The 22,807-nt window shown below is 36.7% G+C and overlaps 2 protein-coding genes across 6 annotated transcripts; one reads left to right on the top strand and one right to left on the bottom strand.

The window, feature by feature from the left end:
* Positions 1-7,573: 7,573 nt before the first annotated feature.
* On the top strand, positions 7,574-15,017 carry LOC133527293 (uncharacterized). Of its 2 annotated transcripts, XM_061864268.1 has the most exons (5): positions 7,574-7,996; positions 9,179-9,872; positions 10,218-10,295; positions 11,891-12,071; positions 14,542-15,017. In XM_061864268.1, the coding sequence occupies exons 2-5, from the start codon at positions 9,183-9,185 to the stop codon at positions 14,709-14,711; spliced, it is 1,119 nt and encodes a 372-aa protein (XP_061720252.1). In that variant the 5' UTR covers positions 7,574-7,996; positions 9,179-9,182; the 3' UTR covers positions 14,712-15,017. The 2 variants fall into 2 exon arrangements, with proteins under 2 accessions (XP_061720252.1, XP_061720253.1); XM_061864269.1 differs by lacking the exon at positions 7,574-7,996 and having other exon boundaries at positions 8,929-9,872.
* A 184-nt stretch (positions 15,018-15,201) lies between these two features.
* Positions 15,202-22,242, bottom strand: LOC133527071 (alpha-tocopherol transfer protein-like). 4 transcript variants are annotated; one of them, XR_009800818.1, is made up of 8 exons: positions 21,823-21,899; positions 20,648-20,745; positions 19,941-20,100; positions 18,408-18,657; positions 17,931-18,041; positions 17,040-17,176; positions 15,831-15,956; positions 15,202-15,368 (listed from the first exon to the last, which is right to left on the bottom strand). XR_009800818.1 is itself a non-coding variant. In XM_061863960.1 (8 exons), the coding sequence occupies exons 3-8, from the start codon at positions 20,733-20,735 to the stop codon at positions 15,911-15,913; spliced, it is 792 nt and encodes a 263-aa protein (XP_061719944.1). In that variant the 5' UTR covers positions 20,736-20,745; positions 21,823-21,864; positions 22,090-22,242; the 3' UTR covers positions 15,702-15,910. The 4 variants fall into 4 exon arrangements, 3 of the variants coding, with proteins under 3 accessions (XP_061719944.1, XP_061719945.1, XP_061719946.1); XM_061863960.1 differs by lacking the exon at positions 15,202-15,368 and adding an exon at positions 22,090-22,242 and having other exon boundaries at positions 15,702-15,956; positions 21,823-21,864; XM_061863961.1 differs by lacking the exon at positions 15,202-15,368 and adding an exon at positions 22,190-22,225 and having other exon boundaries at positions 15,702-15,956; positions 21,823-21,867.
* Between the last annotated feature and the right edge of the window lie 565 nt (positions 22,243-22,807).

Genomic DNA, 22,807 nt, shown 5'->3' with positions numbered 1-22,807 from the left:
ACCAGATTATTAGAATACGTAAATTATAATTATATTAATCCCCCGAGCACACAACAGGGTTGAGGGCGCAACCAGGATGAACAAAAGAACCAAGAGGAAGAACAAAATTCGTGAGAGAAAAAGACAGGGCGAGATAGTGAGTTGGGTGGACAAGCTTCTTCATACGTTTAGAAGTCGTTATATCCGGATTATATTAATAATATAAATACTACCTTGAACGGGTGGTCTATTAGTAAGTGTCATCTACACAACACGCAAAAGAGAGAACTTTGAAGGGAGTATTTTGTTAACATTAACGGTTCGTAATTCCCAGCATTACGACCCGTTAATGTTAACAAAATACTAATGAAATTTAATCACGGTAGGCTCGTTAATGACATTAAATAAAAGGGAGTATGTTTTAACTTACTAAGAAGGGAAGAGTTTTTCTCAAACTTGCAATGAAATGTTGACATGACTTACTTCAAATTAGGTCCGGAAATACTACATATCAGGGGCGATGAGTGGAGATGATATGTAAAGGAATTTCATACTGCCTTACACACCTAGGCCTGTGAGGCAACCTTCTTTTGTTTTTAACGTCAAATTATGGCACGTCTTGGTATTCAAACATAAAAAATCTATAAGCAAAATTCTGCCATTATGCTTTATTTTATTTTTTTTGTATTTGTAAAATGCCTGTCTCCTAATGGGGAACGAAAACTTGATTATTTTTGCGCTACTACGCACGGTTTAGGAGATACAGCCCTATATATATTTTTTTCAGTCACGCAGAAATTTTTATAGGGCTGTATTTCCTAAACCGTGCATCGCAGCGCAAAAATAATCAAATTTCATTCCCCTTTTAGTAATCCCAAAGTAATAATAAAAAACACAAAAAAGAAAAACATATAAAGATAAAAAGAAAAAAAAAAGGAAAGCGTGATGGCGTGCGTCGTAGCGCCAAAATAATCACATTTTTGTTCCCCTTCAATACCCGACGCACTGAATAACCTAGAAAATTAGGACATGAAACAATCATCATCATCATCATCCTATTTTTTTATTTATTAATTCATTGCAAATTTGAGAAAAGCACTATACAAATCTCGGCGAGAAACGGGGTTGCCGGCCGCGTATCCCTATTCGACCTCGCTACGCTTGGCCGTCTATATCTACTTGGCCTGCAACCCTTCGTTTCCCGTCCTCTATCGTAATGTACTATTGCAATGATACATCAATCTCTGTATGCATTCAAGTGAGTTTTACTGTTACGATTTATTTCATACTAGCTTTTTCCCGCAACTTGGTCTGCATGGAATTAGTAATTTGGGTAGCTTCTTTTTTATCCAATCTGCGTTTTATTGATTCTCAATAGGGTTGTTTCCATCTACAAATCTTGGGGCAGAATTGTATCCCAATAAATTCTTTCGGATTATAAGAACATGTTAAACTACTTTTAGGGGACCTGTAATGACCATATTTTTGTAAATATTGAATTTATAATATCTTTTGGCACACGTCACGTGACCAAACTCGAAACGTCATTGAAGATTCTGATGACGTCACAACTCTCGGATTGACACTGTTGACAGTTAGGCGATAAACAACAAATGACAAATATCAGTTGACAGTTCGTATCTTCTACGTGTGTATGTAGTAATGTGTCAAACCGTAAACTGTGACGTCACACCATTTTCAAAGAGCGTTTTTGGCGCGAAAGCATCTGTCAAAATATATCTTGTTAATTTAACATATTTAAAGCCGTTTTTAGTATAAAAGTTGAATTTTAGGGCAACTTTTAGTTAATATAGAACGTAATACAAGCTTTTCAAAAAATTGGAAACAACCCTATTACAACGCCTAACAATATTATATTATAACGCCTTGATTCAGTCTACAGGCAATCATTCAATTTGAGCATAATGCTTGCATCAATTATCAAGCGATGGCGCTTTCGGGATATAAACTATCCTGGTTCATTCCCCGGGACTCAAACTATCTCTATATTTTTTTTAACTAAATCGGTTTAGCGATATAAGCATGAAGAGATTTTATATAGACACACTTTTGCATTTATATTATGAGTATGGATATTTGGACCCATGGTTGAATAGTTAAAATTGGGGGCACATTTTTTTTCGTTTGGAGCGATTATTTTTGAAAACATCAACTGAATCAAAAATAGAGCCCCCCTAGAGCTCAAATTTAATTTCCTATTCGAGGGCGATTGTATAGACATAGTTATCTTCAATCGAATTTCACTCCCTGAAGTTTTTACAAATATTTATGACTAAATTTAGACGCAACCGCACGTGGAAAAAGTTGGGTTTAGAAACGTTTTCTGAAGATCACTTCACCTTCACCACCTCACCTCCCTTCCACCTCCTTCTTCACCTCACCTTTTTTGGACTGTCAATATCGTTGGATAGAGATGCTTATACTGAGGCTTACCCTGTGGAACGTGTATTGGTATCACAAACTCTCATCTAGATTAAATTGACGTAATGAATGACTCATATGCATGTAATTATATTTTAAAATAAACTTTAAATAGTTCTCGACCTTCGATTTTTCGAATAAAATATTAGACGTAATTAATAGATATAAGTTATTTATTTGTGTTATGGCTATTTTAAATTACTCACAATTATGATTATGAACTATAAAATATGCAGTCCGCAGTATGCGCCTGCTCCTGATGACACTCCTCGGTACGGAGTTAAACATCTTGAGCGTTGTAGACTTAAGGCCCTGCATCGAAAAATAACGTGATCTTTGAAGCGTGGCAGGGGCTAGCCCCGGAAACAAACTGGCGTGATTTTCGAATATATGTATCTTGACTATATGATAAGAGGTATGATACTAGTCGAAACAAAAAGGCTTACAATTTTCTCGATAGAATATAAATCCAAAGTTACATCTACATGTTTAGTGTTTACCTCAGTGCAACTAGAAAACACATCTTCATCCAGCATAATCCACTTTAAAGTAAAGGTTTTCATCTCGTCTTAAACATCATTCAACTAAATATTAACTTATTATCTTATACAAACGGATTTATTCTCGTTTTTGATTGTATGAATTCAACAGAAAACGCCCATTTTACGCAGTTCGGTTTCTCTTTCTGTCATGCGTCAAAGTCATAAATGCGTCCTTTATGCCAGTAATGTTAGATGGCCGTGGTGCCTCAAAGAGGTAAGACCTATGTCAAATCGCGCAGCGCTCCAAATTATGTAAAATCGACATATCCAATAAACGTTGAGTCGTAGCTCTATTAACTAGTAACGGAATCGGAGGTCTACTACGAATGGAGCTATCTTTACAGGCCTATACGTTACGCATGTGTGCGTGTTTGCTTAGCTACGTCAAAGTCTAATACTCTTTGAACAATTACAACGGGTAAGGAAATTTCGACAGTTTCTGTAATGTATCGGTAGCTGTGTGGTCGTGTAGACACCAAAGAAAAAATGGGAGACATCTATAGACCAATCTATACGCAACTTTTTGTTTTCTTTTTTTGTTCCTATATAATATCTTTATTCCTTATTTTCTATTTTATTGTAAAAGTAAATCTTGTCTGTCTTATACAGAAATAAAGTTATTCTTTTAAATATGTGTATAAAAAACATATTTTAATGACACGAATAATTTTATTTTATTCATACCAATTTTTGTATAGCCTAGGTAATCTTTATGTAAAACAAATATACCTACTTATTATATAAAAAAACGAAAAAATCAACACATTTATTAGAAAAAAAAAAACTCGTTTGCACGGGCCGGGGTTTGAACCAGCGACCTCTGATTTGTAATCCGCATGCCTTAAGAACATAATTCACATAATGTATTTAACAGGATACTGTCAAAACGTCAATGACTAATATGACTTTTCAGCAAAGAGTAAAGTAAGTATGCTTTTCAGTTTGATTTTACTTGACAAGGAGCAATAAGAAAAACGTACCGAATCGTCCTTTTCTTAAAATTGCCATTCAAAGAAAATTCAGCTCGTGTGTGGTGCTATCTATATTTTTTTTTTATATGGGTATGCTGACAGCTGTTGTTTCAATACGATTTTGCGAGATTTGGCGTTTTTAGGTTAAAATTATATAGAGATAACACCTGTCACCCTACCCATCGAGTTTGAAAAATACTATAAATGTTAACATATACAGGATGGTTTTTGATAATGTACATCTTAGAACTTAAACTGTTTTTAATTTCTTTTTTTTTTCAGATTTTAAAATTATTCCGCTCTACTTTTATACCTTATTAATATATCTTAGTCTTGACAAAGACGATTAAAGTTTTATACTTAGCAAAATCGCTTACTAACAATGTCTTTACAAAATCGCTCTCCTGTAAGTTTAGGCAACTGCTATAGTAGATACCACCATTTAACAGTTGCTTCAACCTCTTGTCTAACTGTCTGATAATTAAAGTAGTTCCTAATAGACGGCTTTGTGCAATTATGGATATCCCGATCAAACTTTTCATTTCAGAGGAACGCGATTCTGTGTTGATAATGTTAGTCTATACTTTATTTGTCCATGCTCTTGAAACCATTAGCCAACCAATTAGCTTATGGCGGGCATTGAAGGGTCGTTCTTTGAAATCAGATTATTAAATATAACTTCAATATAAGCCCATCAATCTAAAAGCGACGAGGGAATGAAAAAAACCGATAAGGGAATGACAAGGAATGACATAATGACAATGAATTTCGGAACAATTAGTTCCAAAATAATACACTGAATCATAGAACGCTCTTAGCAACTTAATGTTATTTTTAAGATCTATAGAACGAAGTGCCAAGCGTTGATTTTAGTTGAAACCCCAGTCCAAAGGGATGGAATGAGAACCAGGGGAAAAGAAATAAGTATGTCTTTGATCAACTGTTATGATTACGATAATTTTACTTAATCCATGAAAGTAAATAATCAACCCATGAAGAATACATTTTATATCAAAATACAGGGGAATGAAAATCACAGTGAACCAAAGCCAGGGGAACGATATTATGAAATCGTTTATTTCAGGTGAAAGACCCATAATTACATCACAAACAAACGAAAATACAATACAAATTAACTTCAATTAAAAACAGTCAAAATAACAAACAAAATAAAAAAAAAAAACAGTAAGAATAGCATATATTTTTAAGAAAATAAGTTAACTGAATATCAATAAACTTAGTAATTTACCTCTAGTTTTATGTCAACCTAATATCCTAAGAGCATTTATTAGAAACATATTAAGAAGTTCGAAATGTCACGAAACGTGTAGTGTGACTTCCTCGGATTTTATGATATCTTATTTTTCTTTGAAAGTGATTTTGCAAGAATTTTATATCCAATGTTAACACTTACACCTATTCCACAATACGGTTTAAAATTTTATGGATATATAACGACTTTATAAAAAATTTAATAACATACGAGATCAGTTTTCGTGTCACCGCCGCGCGTGGTAACATAAACATGCAGTACTCGGTAGAAAGTTACCTTTACGTCTGGCAGCCTTTTTAACGCTATTTTTTTAGAACAGCAATACTGTGTTGGTGTCATATTTGCAAATGGCTGAAGGGAGAAGTGTTGTCGAAAATTATTTATTTGTGTTAATTAAAGAAAAAACAAAGGTCAACCTTAACGCGTCACCGCCGTGTTTGAGTTTTAAAAGTCAGTACTCATTTCACGTTATTGTTTGTAACATAAGATATACCTACTACATTCGAGATTGAGCTAATTATTTAATATTTGCAAAGTCAAAGGTAATTTTTAGGTAATACCGAACATGTTTCAAATTGTCCCGACAGTGGCCTCAAAATTCTGTCCCCGCCACGGACTTTTGAATCCATGTTCGTGACATATAGACACGTGGTCGTGACATTCTCAATTCGTTTGATTAATTTAGAGGCATAGTCACTCTTTAGAAATGGATTTTATTAGATACGTTCATTTGTTATTATTGCCCAACTGCCAAAGCAGAAAAATGGTTTCCGCGTGTATGTGGATGTATGATGTGTATCCGGTTCTTTGTCACGCTCTACAGCGCTAGTTTGACGAATTTCAACGTATGAGCTGTCATTCGATGTGTCGTAGTTATACTTAGGCTATATTAAAAATATTGTATAATTCAAAATAGTGGAGTTGGCCGCCAAAATGCTGAAACGTCACGACTGAGGGACACTTTGTGACAACCGTGATTATGTACTCATTTTATTTACCTTTCCTGAGGGTATTAAGCTTGACCATATGCATCAAAAAATGCTTTTTATACGTAACAATATGTGAAAAATAAAAAGCTTTTATGAAAAAATATTTTTCTGGACACAATTTAAGAATCACCCTGATTGTTTGAGTAATTGTTTAAAAGTTATTAGTTGAATATTACATATTTCAGCGTAATAAAAATACTAACTTCACTTTTTTTTGGTAGTTTTCGTTGTTACCATATTACTTACTTTTTTCTTTTTTTATATGTAGGTAGTTCTCACTGACAACTGTGATTCACTATCATCCGAAAAATTGGTCGTCGGAAAACGGCACCCTGTATTTCCTGCCTCAACAATATATTACTAAATAAAATATGATAACTAACAATGTAAGATACCGAATTTAAAAAGATAGGTAGTGTTATATACTTACAATTAACTATACTATTAACATCTTCCAAAAATCAACAATAAAAATTGGCTATATTGTAGTCTCAGATTTATTACAATTTACAACAATATATTTTTTTATTTTCTAGTAGCAAGTAATAACGCCATCTTTTTTATTTTCTAAGAATTAAGTTTCTGGCCGACCACGTATAATCGTAGTTAACTTTTGTAACGCTAGATGGAGCTTTCACCTACACGTGCGCCGCGGACTCCGCGGAGCGCTTCCATGTGTGCGTGCTAGCGGGGAGTGAGGAAGCTAGCGGGCGTGGCTTACGAACCGGTATTCGCGGCTTTAGTAGGCCCTTAAAATACGTGAGTGAACCGTTTTAATATATTTAATATAGCTATAAAAGACTCAAAATTATAAAAATGCATTTATTACTAGTAGTAATAGTAGTAGTACGCGTGAAACACTTTATTGTACAAAAAAGTTGAAAAAAAAAAAACAAATTAACTTAATTGCATATCTTTTTTTTAAAGGGAACCAACCGCTTTCAAAAAACCAACCCATTGAAAAGCACAAAATAATTTTATTTTTTATATACCCCACCCCTATTCTTGTCCAGACAGTTGTGTATGTCATTTTAAATCGCTTTATTGTAACCTATGTAATAACCTATAAATATGGTAGTTTAAAAAACTCCTCGAAGTCATACAAAGCTAAGGTTAGTAGCCACTTTCGCAGTCTACATTTAATTATATCGGTGGAGGCCGCACCTCTGACCGCTGCGGGCAGTCTGTTATAAACGGACGGACCCATAATGTATGGAGAACGCTCTGACTTCGGAAGCTTGTGTTTAGGTGTGACAAGACGGTAACTATATTTATTGCTACAAAGCGCATGAATTTCATCCATATCACTAGTCGTCACGTTCGCGAATCGAGTCACTTTCATCAATCTCACTAGTCGTCACGTTCGCGAATCGAGTCACTTTTGGTGCGGCAGCTTTGCTATAATAATTTTCAAACTGCACGGCTACGGTGACCAATGTCAGCTCCATATACTCGTAATTTAGTATCGTATCGTATAGTATCATATCGGTATCATATTGAAATAAGATTTAATTTAAAAACTAAAACTCGCAATGGCCTGTTAAGGCAAATAAACAATCCAAATCTGCAACAACAATAATATTTATTTCGAAAATTTTTTACATAGCAGCTCGATAGGTAATTGTTATGTTTATAGGTATGCATTATAAAAGTATATTCCAGAACTTAATTATGTAATGCACGTGCATATGTGTCATGACGTCAGTGCAATGTTGATCAAGGTTTGTGATAGCCACACGTTCCGCAGGGCGAGCCACAATGTAAGCATATCTATCCGACGATTTCGACGGCTCAAAACATGTATGTAGTCCCGCTTCAGAAAATATTTTTTTATCACAATTGCTCGATAAAGATCTTATTTCATGCTACTTAAGGACAAAAGCTTGTATTGTTCCCGCGGAACTTAATGGATTGTGAAAAAAAAAGGAAAGCAAGCAGCTTTTTCTATATTTTGTGACTAATTCATACGAAACAAGTAGGTATAAATGAGTTTTACTTTTAAACGTCCGACTTTCAATCCGGAGGTCGCGGGTTCAAATCCTGGCTCGTACCAATGAGTTTTTCGGAACGTATGTACGAAATATCATTTGATATTTACCACTAGCTTTTCGGTGAAGGAAAACATCATGAAGAAACCTGCATACATCTGCGAAGAAATTCAAAGGTATATGTGAAGTCCCCAATCCGCATTGGGCTAGCGTGGGGACTATAGCCCGAGCCCTCTCGCGCACGAGAGGAGGCCTGTGCCCAGCAGCGGGACGTATATAGGCTGAATTATGTTATTATTTTTTTAAATACTGACGTTATATTTTAATTTTATTGTTTATATTAAAAATATTTAATTTGATTAATTTAATTGCTGTAAAATATGTTTACAGAACTTTTAATCATGGCTGAATGCCGGATAGGTCTGTGCCTTCGATGCCGGACGAATGTTTGAATTGTCACCGTATTTAAGAATTATTTCGCTAAAAATTTAGTTTTTTCTTCGCAAGTGTGATGAATAACTCCGGGCGTAAGAATATTGTAAACTCAAGTCTTTAATGCACTCCAGCCTGCGGCTCTCGTGCATCTATGGATCTCGTTTGCAAAATTTTACTTACCCCCACGTTGCACAATGTACGATTAATACCGCAGGTTTTCTATGCTTGTTTTCTAATATAAATTGTTTGACTTAAGATTCATCAAAATTTAGTTTGCCACAAAGGAACAAACATATACCTAAGTATACAAAGACTGATAAACACATTACTCTCCTTTGCGTTACGCTGTAGGGTAAAAAGTACCTACTAAACAAAATGAGACCTCGCAACAACACTCATTGATGCGCGAATATTTTTTTGGGGTTACGTAACTCCGTCCTCAAAAGGAAAAACAGAACCCTTATAGGATCACTCGTGCGTCTGTCGTTCTTCTACGGAACAATATGAGTAATTGAAAAAAAGTTCATCATTTTTACCAGACAAACTTGTGTATTTACAGAATAATGGACGAGCTGTTGTCTCGCACCAAGACTTCGGTGGGCGTAGTGTCGCTGCGCTGGGTGCTGCGCCTGCGTCTTGCCGTCGGCTTCTACCCGCACCTCTCCACCCGCGCCGTCCTCCGCGCCGCCGCGCGCCTCTACTGCATCGTTCTATCCACCACAGTCATCACCATATATTTCAGCTTTTTTGTGGAAGACCGAAGCTTGAGAAAATATTTTGATCTAGTCTATATTATCAATTACGCAGTATGCGTTTACATCTCTTTACTAACGGGGGAAAAAGATTTGTTTAACTTTTGTAAAATGATCGAGCAAGTGGACAGAAAATTAGGTTTTCCACACTTACCATTATTAACTTTTAGAGCTAAAATCATGTTTTTATGTATTTACTTATATGAGACCGTTAAACTTATAGCTTTTGTATTTGCAATACCAAGATTAGATTGGAAATTCTTTACTATTTGCATTATCAGTATTGCTACGTCTGTTCATTGTATAATTCAAATTATCTTCTTGGATCTGCTTCGTTCTCGACTGGCCTTACTGCGACAAGTCTTTGAATTGAATTTAAAACTTGACATCAATAGTAGCACCATTATGGACAGTCAAATCCAAAACATCAGCGAGTGCTTAAAACTCTATGCAATTTTGATTGATACCTTGAGCGAAAATTTTTTTTGGTCAAAACTACAGGTGAATGCATGTTCGAATAATCTTAAATACTTACTTATAATTTGGGATTAGTTGCTAAGCGGACCCCAGGCTTCCATGGGCCTTGGCAAAAATGACGGGAAAACACAAGGAAGATGATTATTAACAATTACATGGGCTCCTGGCCCGAATGAAACGTTTTTTCTTATAAAAATTTGTAACTCTAAGTTTTCATGCAGTTTCAAACTAAAGTTTATATACGAATAATAATATAACTAAAAACAAAATATAGAAAAATCCGACAATTCTTGTGGAATAAAAATTTACACATTATGAAAAAATCAGGTATCATAAGCATACATTTTTGGAGACCTTCATTTGTTTCAGATAATTATAAGATTTACTACCTGTTTTGCCTTCTGCATCACTAAAGGCGCTGAATGTGTTTCGAGAATCAAACATGCGGTGAGTTATTCTACATTTAGACAAAAAAAATAAAGATTAAAAAAAAAACGGTATAATCATAAATAAGATGAAGTGTTACGCTAATCTACATAAGGTGACTGTGGTGAGGGCCGTCTGCAAGGCAAGTCCGTCAACACGTTCTAAACTTTTGAATTTGCAAGCGTATGCCGCTGTGGCGCCCAGTCGTTAAAGCAGTTTTTCGCTCTAGTTCATTCACTTTAAAACAGATGGCGCTGTGGCAATTAAGTTTAGAGCAATTCTGATGTGTGTGTGATGAAATAATGGTGCGACAGTCGTTAGAAATGTTAAATAAATAGTTTGTGAAGAGATCGTGCATCAGAAAGTAACTAAGTACGTAAGTAATATCCTTCCTAAGGCCTTCCTAATAGTACTTTAGGAGTTCGATGAAATTTAATTCATTTTCAATTGGAACAGAGTTCCATTTTCTTTGTTTCGTTCAATTTTCAAATAAAACAAAATCAACTTACCATCAGGCAGGCCGTATGCTTGTTTGCCACCGACGTAGTATAAAAAAAAAAAAAAAAAAAAAAAAAAAAACTCTATTCCCTGCACTATAGGCTCAATTTCAGGGGAAAATTTTGAATTTTTCATTTGTATGGCTGGGCCTTAGGATGATATAAGAACCAGCTATCGTTTTTCTGTGTTTAAAATTATCAGAATTTGGCTAAGTTTTGTAATTATACGTTCCATTATATTGATTATTTTTTTGTAATAAGTTGACTACGAACATATAAACATCCATAATATGGCTGATATTAATATGTAGTGTGCGTGTGAGCCGTGTGCTCTGTTAGTGGCATTGTTTCACCCTGTATGTGTTCCACAATAGGCTTCACCGAGTGTGGTAGAGTTAGAAAAGCTCTTCCCTCAAGTGACTGCTTTACTGCGTAGGAACAGACTCCCCAATTACTAGACGAACTTACCTTAAACAACACGAAAGACCGTTTAATCGTCGAATTTACGAAAAATACTATTGTTTTTGCTTAATTTCTGATTAACATGATGTGTCACTATTGCTAAGATATTGATTATAAAATTATGCATGGTAGGCGATTACAAGCAGTAACATAGGTGAATAATTAACGTAGTTAGATCACTCCAAAGTAAAAAAATATGCCGGTCTTGGCCACAATAACCTAATACATATATATATTTAAATGAATTTTCTGTTTGTTATTGTCGCTAAAAGTCGAATGGATGGACCTGGTGGATATTTGTGGAAGTCAGAGAAGGTTCGATGAGAGAATTAATTTTTATACTACGTCGGTGGCAAACAAGCATACGACTCGCCTGATGGTAAGCAGTCTCCGTATCATATGGACGCCTGCAACTCCAGAGGAGTTACATGCGCGTTGCCGACCCTAACACTCCAGGTCCTAAAAAAAATATGGGAAAATTGCGAGGAAATTATTAAAAATAATAATATTTTTATTCTCATCCTACGAACTGTTCCACACTGTCAAACTCCACTGTCCACCTGTATTAAATAGCTATCTATCTTTATCTTCTTTTTATAATATACATATATAACACATGTCAAAGTTCGCCGGGTCAGCAATAATTTTCATTTACAGGAAACCTTAACCGGACTCTTTGATCAACCACTCGTACTGGAAACGACCAATTGCTTCATTCGTTTCATCCTCGCGAGCCTACCAGCTGTTTTCACCGAACTGATCCACTGGGAAGAAGAAAAACTGAAAACAGTTATCGCGAATCAGCTTCTTGACTGTGAAGATTGTCAATATTCCAGTGGTGAGGATATAATATTTCCTTTTCATTTTCAGACCAACCACCTCCAAAAACTTTGAAGTGTTTGAGTTAGGAAAAATAACAGTCTTGGCATAAACGATAAATTACCATAAAAATATGATGCTAATAATTTTTCCACATCCACATTTTATCCTGACGATGTTAGCTCTATTTACCAAATAAACTAGAGGTATAAACTATATTATAGGTATTTATGAAATAATTTCTCAAGCTATGAGGGAAATGATTGAGAACACTGTCGACCATGACGACTGAATCGACTTACATAGTCCCCTTATTCATAAAACTTTACAAGCCCGAATTAGTTATATTATGTTTTATCCCTTTCTTAAAAATACATAAGTCAAAATGACAAACTACATAAAGACAAACGATTTATAGCTAATTCAGTAGGGCTAAGATGGTCGGATCTTTATCATTTATAAAAGCGAAAGGGACGGACTTAGTGACAAGTGATAAAAATGGAACCATGCTGCCACTGCAGGCTTGTAAATTGTAATGCGTTTATGACAATCAAAACAAGGGAATTTCTCAATTTAATTTCATCAGCCATCGTTTGATTGAAGAATTATTTAACTAATATACCATCTTGAAGCGAAAGAGTTGTTTCATATAAGTTATTGTAAGTTGGCAGCAATGCAATTAATACTTATAGTTTTCAAACCAAACTTAGTTTGAGTATAAGTATTAATGAGTCTTGGCCTCCAACACAAGAGCACGCCACGTTTCTCGGTACAGAGCGAATTTACGCCAGCTTCCGCTGATACCGAGCTCACGGAGATCTGCCTCAACTCTATCCGCCCAACGATATTTAGGATGACCAGTTGGTCGACCTAAGTAAGCCCTCTTGACTGCCCGATCGTCACCCATTCTTTCGAGATGGCCAAGCCAGCGGAGACGATGTGCTTTGGTCTCACCATTATATTCGGCTCGGCTATTAGCTCTTGTATTTCGGCATTCTTTCGAATCCTCCAACTGCTATCGTCTCTTTTCTTTTTTCTCTTTTTTTGTTTGATTGGTGGCCATTAATTACAGTATCGTTTTAGAGATTTTAAAGCACAAGTACTTTAATGAGCAGTGTTGGCCGAACGTTAATTAGAATGGTCCATTTACTATTACAGCTTGAACCGTAAATTGTAACCGTCCGTTAGGATTTACGGTTTAATTTGTAACGGCTAATGGTCAATTCTAATTATGCGCATGGCCGCATCACAAAGAAAAAAGTCAATCTGTGTGGAGACACCTCCGCTTTTGTAAGTGATTAGGTGTTCAACCTTTTTCTTAAAAAAGGTATTGACTATGCGCATATCGAAGTTTGATGCTAATTGCAATATGTCCTTTCCTTGATCGTTGAGGATGCCATACCCAAAGTTTCCATGAGCATTGCCATCCCTAGCTTTTTGGCCTACGTGTCCATTTAGATCACCTGCAATGATTTTCGTTTCCGTACTTGGCATACTTTGAAGTACCTCTTGTAGTTCCTCCCAAAAGGCTTGCTTTTCTTCTTTTTTGCGGCCTGTCTGTGGTGCATATGTAGAAATAATGTTAAGACACGGCTGATTGTCGAGCGCTAGTTTGACGTACATAATTCTATCGTTGATTCGGTCTACTTTAATAACTCTTTGTTTAAGGTGTTCGTCGAGTATAATGCCCACCCCGTTCCTAGTGGACGAGCCATGGTAATACAGTTGGTAGTTGTAACCAATATTTCTAGACTTTGAACCTTTCCATTTGAGTTCTTGAATACAACATATATTTATATTACGTCTATGTAAAGTTTGTGCCAATTCGTGGCTACGTCCGGTCAGTGAATCAATGTTCCACGTCGCTATGCGCATGTTAGTAGCGCTATGTCTGAAGTCGTCGTCGCTTCCGGGGGACGCCCTAGTATTTATCTCTTTCTTTTTATGTTGTATTTTCATTTTATTGTATCAGGAGATTGTGTTTTGGCTGTTAGTTTTACGGCCGGTTGCCACCTGACGCCAAGACTGTTACCTATCCTCCAGGTGCGAGCGCCGCCGTTGTCCCGCTAGGGGTTCATCCGCCGCCGACTCTCCTACGTGCCCCAGCCTAGACACGCAGCACTGCCCGCGGCCTCTACTCCGAATATGTCGGAGAAGCCCGGGGCAGGGGTTTTATAACGGAGTATCCTTCTCCGGCCTTGTGGTCCGCGGGAGGTATTTTATTTCCCTCCTACCCTATGAAGGTTTACTTTGGCCCTCCATCGAGCATTCCCCTATCCGCCACCCGGGGACGCGTCCTCTAGGGAATCAGGCTACCCCGAAGGAATATATTGATATATATAAACTGAATTAGTATTGAATCTTATTTTAAAGTTTTCTTAGTAACTCGATGATGCTAGGAACTGACAAATAATATATCTCCATGACAATATTGATTAAAAAGGGCATTCTTTGGTCTCTTGATTAATTTACTTGTCTCTTTTACCCAGATGACTCACTATACGCTGCACTGACGCTGGCCGCCGATTATATTCAACATCGCCCTTTCCGCCTCAGCTTGTGGAATTTGCTTCCGCTGGACGCGTCGCTCGTGCTCACCTTCGCCGGATTCTGCACCACTTACTTAATCGTCGTTACTCAGATATTTGGCATAATTTAGTGTTTATCCACAAGAAGAGTTCTAATTAGCACAAGCAACTTCGTGTAATATGGTAGTATTAGTAGTTGAAAAAAAAGAGATTATATAATTTTAAAGGTTTTTGAAATAATGTTTGCTCACAAATCAACTCTGCGATTAAAAAACACAAAAGGACACAAGAAGTACTTGATATACATGTATAACTAGATAAATGAGAAGAAATGCAGTCAGCTATAAAAGTGTATGTCACAATTTTTTTAAGGTATTCCAAATATTGTCTGTAGCATGTGCACGGTTATTTGGTTGAATCCGTTAAAAAGTGTGTTAAGAATACGAATAATTTTTATTATACTATACTATTTATTACACTAAATATTAAATCTAATAATAATAATGCACTTCAATATCCTGATTAAACAGGTGTGTGTTGTTGTTCTTTGGTACCCCATTGGTACAGAGGACCTTCGTGGGACGTCGCCAACCGCTCCTGTCCTGCGCCTCGCGCTCCGGCTGCCCGCAGCTCGGCGTCGACGGTGCGCTGCCACGTGTCCGCCGGCCGAACTCATCGCCTGCTCCCGTGCGGTCTCCACGTGAAAGCAATCCTGGCCGTGTTGTCGTCTGGTCTTCGAAGGGTGTGCTCTATCCACTTCATGTGATCGATTTCTTGCTTGACCGGGACTTGGTGGCATCGATATAATAGATAGTAATCGTATTAAATATTTACAAGTATTTCCTGATTTCCGATTAAGCTGCAATTTTGCAGCTGCTGATCTGATGATGGAGTCAGGAAGAGATAATTGGAACTGTGATAACACAACGCAAACTAATTGTGTTTGGGGTTGTTAAAATTATCTTGACAAGTATAAGTTGCCTGTGGAAAGAAAAGTACAGTCAGAGACAAAAGCATGTACCAAAAGGCTTATTTTGTAAAAGATGTGCTACTAAGAAATTTATTCTTAAAAAAATGTCCGGTTCCAAGATGCTTATATTAAAGGCAAGAAAAAACATAGTATTTTGATTATTTATTTAATATAACAATAAGATTCCCCATTTATCGTCACAATTTTTATTTTTCGGTCGATATAAGTAATCAAGATCTAATAAAGAAGTATAGGTACAGCCCAACGCAACGCCCATTACCTAATGATTCCTAAATTTTTCCCATTGTTCCCAGTCATCTTCGACACCTTCGCTCAAAATCCGAAGATTGAAGACAATATCTATTTCTTCGGAGTTTTCCACAAGTCATCTTTATTTAACGCATCACTGAAAACATCAACAATAAACTTTAGATATTAATCAAACAAATATCCAAAAAGGGGTATCAACTCGGTCATATTATGAATCCTCATCGATGCTCTTTAAAGGGATACATCTACCATTGCGTTTTTTCCTATCTTACTGCTACTTTAAAGGACATAACGACTGTATATGCGTAGACGAGCACGTGCGATATTGTATTTGTGCACGCACCGTCGCTCATAGGGATCTGTATATGCACATGCTTGTCTACGTTTACTCATCCAGTGTGATAAGACCTTTAACATACAGGGAAATAACACATTGTTCTCTATTCCTCTCAGCAGAAAATTTCCCACGAATATTATCTTCTTCTTCCTCGCGTTGTATTGGAGCCTGAGGTCCGCTTGGCAACAAATCCCTAGGATGGGGGTAGGCTCTAGTTTTTACGAAAGTGATTGCCATCTGATTTTTCAACTCAGAGGGTAGACTAGGCCTTATTGGGACTAGTCCGGTTTGCTCACAATGTTTTCCTTCACCGAATTAGTATAAGCCAGGGTTTGAACCCGCGACCATCGGATTGAAAGTCGCACGCTCTCACCACTAGGCCACCAGCGCTTATAAAAGATACGAGTAATTTATAACACCTAAATACTACAGCTACCGGTCGGCTTACTAATAACCAAGAAAACAAAAGTCGTTACAGATAAAATTTAATTTTCATTTCTTGTGTTCTGAAAGTGGCTCATTGTTAATCTATGAAGCGGACAGGTAGTGATTTATTATGTTTCTGCCCTAGGGCGTTTTACGACAGGCACCTCGTCAGAAATGAGTACAATAATGTTATAATAGGTAATGACTATCTAGTCAAAAGCGCTGTTGCACTTCGACTCTTCAGTGATACTTGGGACGCCCAGATGGTCTTCAATCAGTTGGACGTCCGGATTACACGGTCGTTGACCCATAAGAACTACGTGCCCTTTGGACAGAGAAGTGGAAGTCTTTGATGTTGGTAACCAAAATCCATTATAGGTCGTTCTCACAGCAGTAAGTATAATCACTATTACAAACCAGCCAAACCATGATGTAAACTATACAATTTGCACCCACCTATGTTTATGGATGAGGTCAATTATTTCTTTATTGTACACTTCTAAACTATTGAGGTTCCCGCCAAAGTCCTTGGGTAGGTCATCCTTACTGAAGTATTGGAACAGGGTGTCTGACTTAGGCGCGTGGAAATGCAGCTGAAATTTTTCAATACAATCAGATAAATAGAGAGGTATTGGCTGTGAATGTTATCTCGCTTTGTGTGGTAGGGCACTGCACAGCGGGTTCCACATATAGAGCAGAGCCTCACTGGGAAAGACCCTATTCATAGTGTTGTGTTGGTGCTGGTGAGTAAAGTTGCCAGAGCTCAACAACAACAGAGGGTGCGGAATGTTAAGGTCGGCAACGCGCATGTCCTCTGGAGTTACGGGCGAACACAGGCTATGGCAACTGCTTACCATCACGCGGGCCGTATGCTTGTTTGCCACCAACGTAGTATAAAAAAACATTTTATGTGTACATATTTTAGGTACTTTTTTATACATTGGTAATAGATATGTACTATTACCAACAGCAATGCTACTCGTAAACAACGTTTATGTGAGAATTAAGTGGACCTTAATAACATTCGCGATTTGGCTGTAACTGTATGGAAAATTATTCTTTGTTCGTTTATGATATAGGTGGCAAGCGAGCTGGCAAATTGCCACTTACCATCACCCACGTGCATCGCGTCGCGCATGTGCGTCGCGGGTCCCCCCAATAGTATATTGTGCGTCGCGAGTAAGTGATATTTTGCCAATCAGTCCGGAATCACTTCATGTGTTTATCGGGCGACAGTTCATTCAACAGTTTAGTTTTGCAAGGCAGAAAGTTTCTGGAGAAACGCACAGTTGAGAAACGAAATGTAGTGGCGTTGTTTTAGTAGTTATTATTAATCCTGATACTTACTACGTCACTCATTTCCTTGCTCATAAATGGTTTTAATATTGAATATAGTTTGTCCATGAATGACGGGGTGTTAACCATGTGCATTTGCTTTATTCGAATCGGCATGGCTTCCTGGAAGGAAATTTAATGATTACAGAGTGATTTTGGTGTCTGATCATACTCTAAGAGATGAATTATGTAGGTCATACTGAATAAATTTCACTAAGGGATTGGCCCCGAATAAGCAAACAATAATATGCTGTTTCATAGACTTCGGTGAATCACATGTCAATGATATCTATCTGCAGATATTTTTTTTCAGGTGTGACATAACTTCCATAATCAATGCAGTAATCATTGATATTTTAACTTTCTGCAGACGAATATTTTAACATATTTTAAATCCCCATTTAAATTTCTAAGGCCAACCAAGTTTTCTTTAAGTTAAAAGGGTATAGTCATTAAGCACTTCTAATAAAGTTTGTGAGAATCTCTTACCTCCTGATACTTGAACATTATCTTCTGTAAAGATAAATGTATTCTCCAGAAAATCTTCAAGCTTGTATCCTTGGCATCAAAAAGTGTCAAATCTCCATCCTGTAAACTGCCTTCTTCAAGTAACCACGCATCGAAAGCCAATAGAATGGTGCGAATGAACTCGAGATGTTCAAACTTTCGGAAACCGGGGTCATTTATTTGGAAGATCCAGAGGCGTCTGTTTCCTGATATGGGAACGAATGCTAGAGTTCTGAAATGAAAACAAGCGTGATAAGATATAATAATAATAATAAAATACTTTATTGCACACTATATGATAAAAGTTACAGAAAATTCATTGTAGATATGATGAGATTGTTCCTCGAAATTTTGTTTACGATACATTATTTACGAGAAGTTCTCGTGTAGCCTCATTTCGTAGAGAACGCGTCCCCAGGTGGCGGATAGGGCTCACTGAGCTAGTCATGCTAGCTCAGGGGGTAGGATGAAAATAAAATACCTCCCGCGATAAGGACGGACGTGGGAACTTGGATATCAAACTCCACCTGCGAGCTTCTTGGAGATATTCAAAGTAGAGGTCAAAGGTGTGCTGGTCATCCAGGTTGGGATGTTGAGTAGGCATGGCGGCGAAAGAACCTAAGGGTCAACAGCAGCTCCCAAGCCCTCCACGAGGGTCACAACCTTGGCGTCAGGTGGTAACCTGCCGTAAAACAAAAACTAAAAACACATTTCTCCTAATTATGAAAGTCAAAGGAAAGAATAAGGGTATAAATTCTGGGGCGTACCCCTCAAGCGACGTGAAGATTGCGAATGCGATAAATAGAAATAGAAATAGAAATAGAATTTGTTTTATTCATAAACACACAAACAGAAATAGACAGACATAAAAGAGAACATAGTGAGAGTAAAGTGTCACGAAATGGCCTCATCTCAGCATGTTGCTGGCGACTTCCAGCGCTGATCTTCCGATGAGACCATCGAGTGCGAAGTAATCACGGAAATACTAGGACGTACCCCCAAAGCGACGATTTCATTGACAAGAATAAGAAAAAATCGCAATCTACAAAACACTTCGGATAGCGACGTGGAACTTAGATTCCTTAACTGGACATAGTCAATAACTGGCAGAAACACTCAAACGTCGAGACATAAACGTTTGCTGCATTCAGGAGATGCGTTGGAAGTGATCAAAGTCCAGGGACCTAGGCTGGTACCATAGCTGGTCTATTACGTAACTGATAATAAACACAACGTAGTCGGCATTGTACTAGATCATCTTCTGAAAGACAAAATTGTGAACATAAACAGGATAACAGACTGCCTAATCGCAGTTAAGTTAGCACTAGATCGCAATCTCAAGTGGGTTGTAAAGACCGGGAGAAAGAGGCCTTCTGGGATGACCTTGAGGACGTGGATTTCAACCAATACTATTGGGTGATTTCTCTCATCTCCGCCTTAAGCATGGTGGCATAGCCTACCTAAAATGGCTGTACAATTTTGCATATCATTTGAAACAATATTTCGTCTACTTACACATACTCAAACGCTTGCTTCACGCGTTGTCCCAGCGAGTCTCGATCGCCAAAAACCGCTGGGGCGTCGGTGCGGATACTCGAGAAGGCTTCCATGGCTTTCTGTGTTTTTTGCATATCATAGTAGCAACTGTGCAAGAACCTTCTCAGTAGTTTGTCATCTGCAATATTTAAAAGAACGATACTATACGTCACTACATAATTCTATATTATCAGTTTTATTCTGAGACTTCACACCAACTGAGAAATAGTGAAGTACTGTAAGTAGTTCCTTATATCTAGCTCCAATAAAACCTGATAACGTTGTCACAGGTCAATTATCGACGCGTTTCTAAGCGCATCAAAATATGGGTGAATGAAAGTATATATTACACATGTTTGAATTTGACTTTGGCGTGTTTGTCAGTATGTATTATTTTATTCATAGATTTGTAATTATTTTTATATTTATGCCTATACACTTAATGCATCGTATTTAGTTGTTTCTCGGGTTAACGTTTTAAAAGTCTTTCCGTCTTGTAAAAATATTAGTTTGACTACCATTTCCTATTTATCTTTCTCAGTTGCTTAAAGGTTAGCTGGCAGAGATCCCATAAAGTAGGTTCGCCTTTTTTGTATTCTCACTTTGTTACGTACTTGTTTTGTGCAATAAAGTTTTTCACAGCTACTAATATTGCTTTGAAAAGGTCAGAATTGTATTTGACTTACCCATATCTTTGGCTACATGTGGATGCTTTGCGACCCATTCATTCAGCTCCATAACTTGTTTTTTCAGTTCTTCTTGCGGGTCCTCCATAATTCATTCACTGAAAACGTAAATATTTTTTTTATAAAAGTGGAAAATTTTAAATATCTTGGAAGTTTCATACGATAAATAAGCTGCCGGGGCAACCAATATATCTCCGTTTCAGAGGAATTACCGCGAAACACGAAAATCAAAATTTCGATATCTGCCTCTCTATCACTCGAATACGCAAGAGTAATAGAGAGGCAGCTAACGAAATTTCTATTTACTAGTTTCGCGAGAGGCCTTCAGTTTGCGTAAAAATGCTTTCGTGTGTCAGGTTTTTCGGTTGTTGACCTATACACGGTGCTCACGAGGAACCCAAAAGATTTTGACAATGTATTACTAATCACATTTAGAGACTAAAATGTAATATAAACTTTTCTGAATTTCGCCTAGTTTCAGAGTTAATACCAATGTTAAAAAAAAAAAAACATATTTTATCGTAACTTAGTGCAAAACGCCTTTTTGATATCGATGATGCCATTATGGGGCGTAGTCTAAATATCCTTATTGATAGATGTCAAAAAGTGACAAGTAACCTTTGCAAGAACTAGTTTTTACAAAAAAAAATCGTAAATAAATATTTTCAGTGCCAGTTTTACCATAACATTAACTTTTTATGTACAAATAGGTTTAAAATTTGAAAAAAAAAAAACAAAAAAAATTTTTTTTTGGCGAAATTTAGTGAAACTCTTATAACATATTTTCCTTCTTTTGGCCTCAGAAGTACGTGGTTAAAATCTTTCGGGTTCCTCGTGAGCACGCGTTTACAACTGACAATACATATGAAGTTGCAGAAACTCCTAATTCAACTGTCATTAGAAAACAGACATGTAGACACGAAAAACAGACATATATATATAGGTACAAAACTGTATCAATTCAAGCAATAATCAATGTATTCAAGATACCAAAAATATATAATACAATACAATATACTCTTTATTGCACACCTCAATAAAAAAACAATACAGAGAGAAAGCATCAAAAGTAGAGGTAAAGAACAGTCGGTCTTATCGCTAAAAAGCGATCTCATCCAGATAACATTTAAGTTAGCGGAAATCAAATAATATAGAAACAGTATATAGGTACCTACCTTTATTTCCTTATTACGAATCGTTAGTTTATTTTATGAGCACTACTTAATTAAAATATATATACAGGATGTTTATTTAATCATCTGCAATAATATACAGGCTGACTATACAGGTCACATTGAGCAACTTGTACTACGGGACCCATCCCGTAATTACGAAAAAAAAACTCTTCCATAGAAAATGTCAAGGTCAAAATTCTATGAAACAACCAATATTATTTTCGCGATTTCGAGGTTGGTTTCTTGGTGAAAGTTGCTCAGTATGACCTATATATTCATCCCGTAAATTATTGCAGGTGACTAAATAAACACCGTGTATATATTTAAATCAGCATAAAAAACACTTAATGATATATATGTTATTTACAATAAAATCGTAATAATAACGCGTAAGAACTCAAGCACTGTTTCAAATCAAATGACAACACTGATAAAAGTGATAAAGTTGTTTAGGTGTATTCAGTACAGCCAAAGACAATTGATTGTAATAGAGAGGTAACGTCTAAGAATAAAACGAGCCCCTTAGTTTGAAATCCCGAAACAGATGGCGCTGTACTGCGCCATATATTTTGCGGTCACTAAATTGTCAAACGTCAACTTTTGACAATCGGAGTTATAGCAAAATGTATGGAGCTGAACAGCGCCATCTCGTTTGACCTGTCAAATTCGAAGCACGAAATTGTCTTTGATTGTACACATCTTAATCAATGTATCTTTGGTACAGCTGACCTTAAAGCGCCATTCGGATTAATTTATTATCATTATTTGACATTGATACCAACGCCGCGACGCAGGCCAATTCGAACGTAGACTGATATCAAAGTGACAAACAAATGATGTCATTTATTAAACTTATTTTCAACAGGTTGGTCTCATTTTATTAAGTCGAATTTTGGTTCGAAAGATGTCAAGCGTTTTTTCGACTTAATAATAAGTGAGTAACCCGTTGAAAATAATTTTAATATCTTCGAATCTCACAGGAGTT

The sequence above is a fragment of the Cydia pomonella genome, chromosome 17 (assembly GCF_033807575.1).
Source record: "Cydia pomonella isolate Wapato2018A chromosome 17, ilCydPomo1, whole genome shotgun sequence".
Lineage (NCBI taxonomy): Eukaryota > Metazoa > Arthropoda > Insecta > Lepidoptera > Tortricidae > Cydia > Cydia pomonella.
This window is presented reverse-complemented; position numbering and strand designations above follow the sequence as displayed.

What these genes read in the sequence shown, in the direction of transcription:
- LOC133527293 (XM_061864268.1), top strand. Translation starts at nt 9,183, where the DNA reads ATGGACGAGCTGTTGTCTCGCACCAAGACTTCGGTGGGCGTAGTGTCG. An exon ending in TTTTTTGGTCAAAACTACAG is followed by an intron (nt 9,873 to 10,217) that starts GTGAATGCATGT and finishes CATTTGTTTCAG; the next exon opens with ATAATTATAAGATTTACTAC. An exon ending in TTTCGAGAATCAAACATGCG is followed by an intron (nt 10,296 to 11,890) that starts GTGAGTTATTCT and finishes TTTCATTTACAG; the next exon opens with GAAACCTTAACCGGACTCTT.
- LOC133527071 (XM_061863960.1), bottom strand. Translation starts at nt 20,735, where the DNA reads ATGGAGGACCCGCAAGAAGAACTGAAAAAACAAGTTATGGAGCTGAAT. An exon ending in GCAAGGAAATGAGTGACGTA is followed by an intron (nt 17,177 to 17,930) that starts GTAAGTATCAGG and finishes GAAAAATTTCAG; the next exon opens with CTGCATTTCCACGCGCCTAA. An exon ending in GACCTCATCCATAAACATAG is followed by an intron (nt 15,957 to 17,039) that starts GTGGGTGCAAAT and finishes TGATGTTTTCAG; the next exon opens with TGATGCGTTAAATAAAGATG.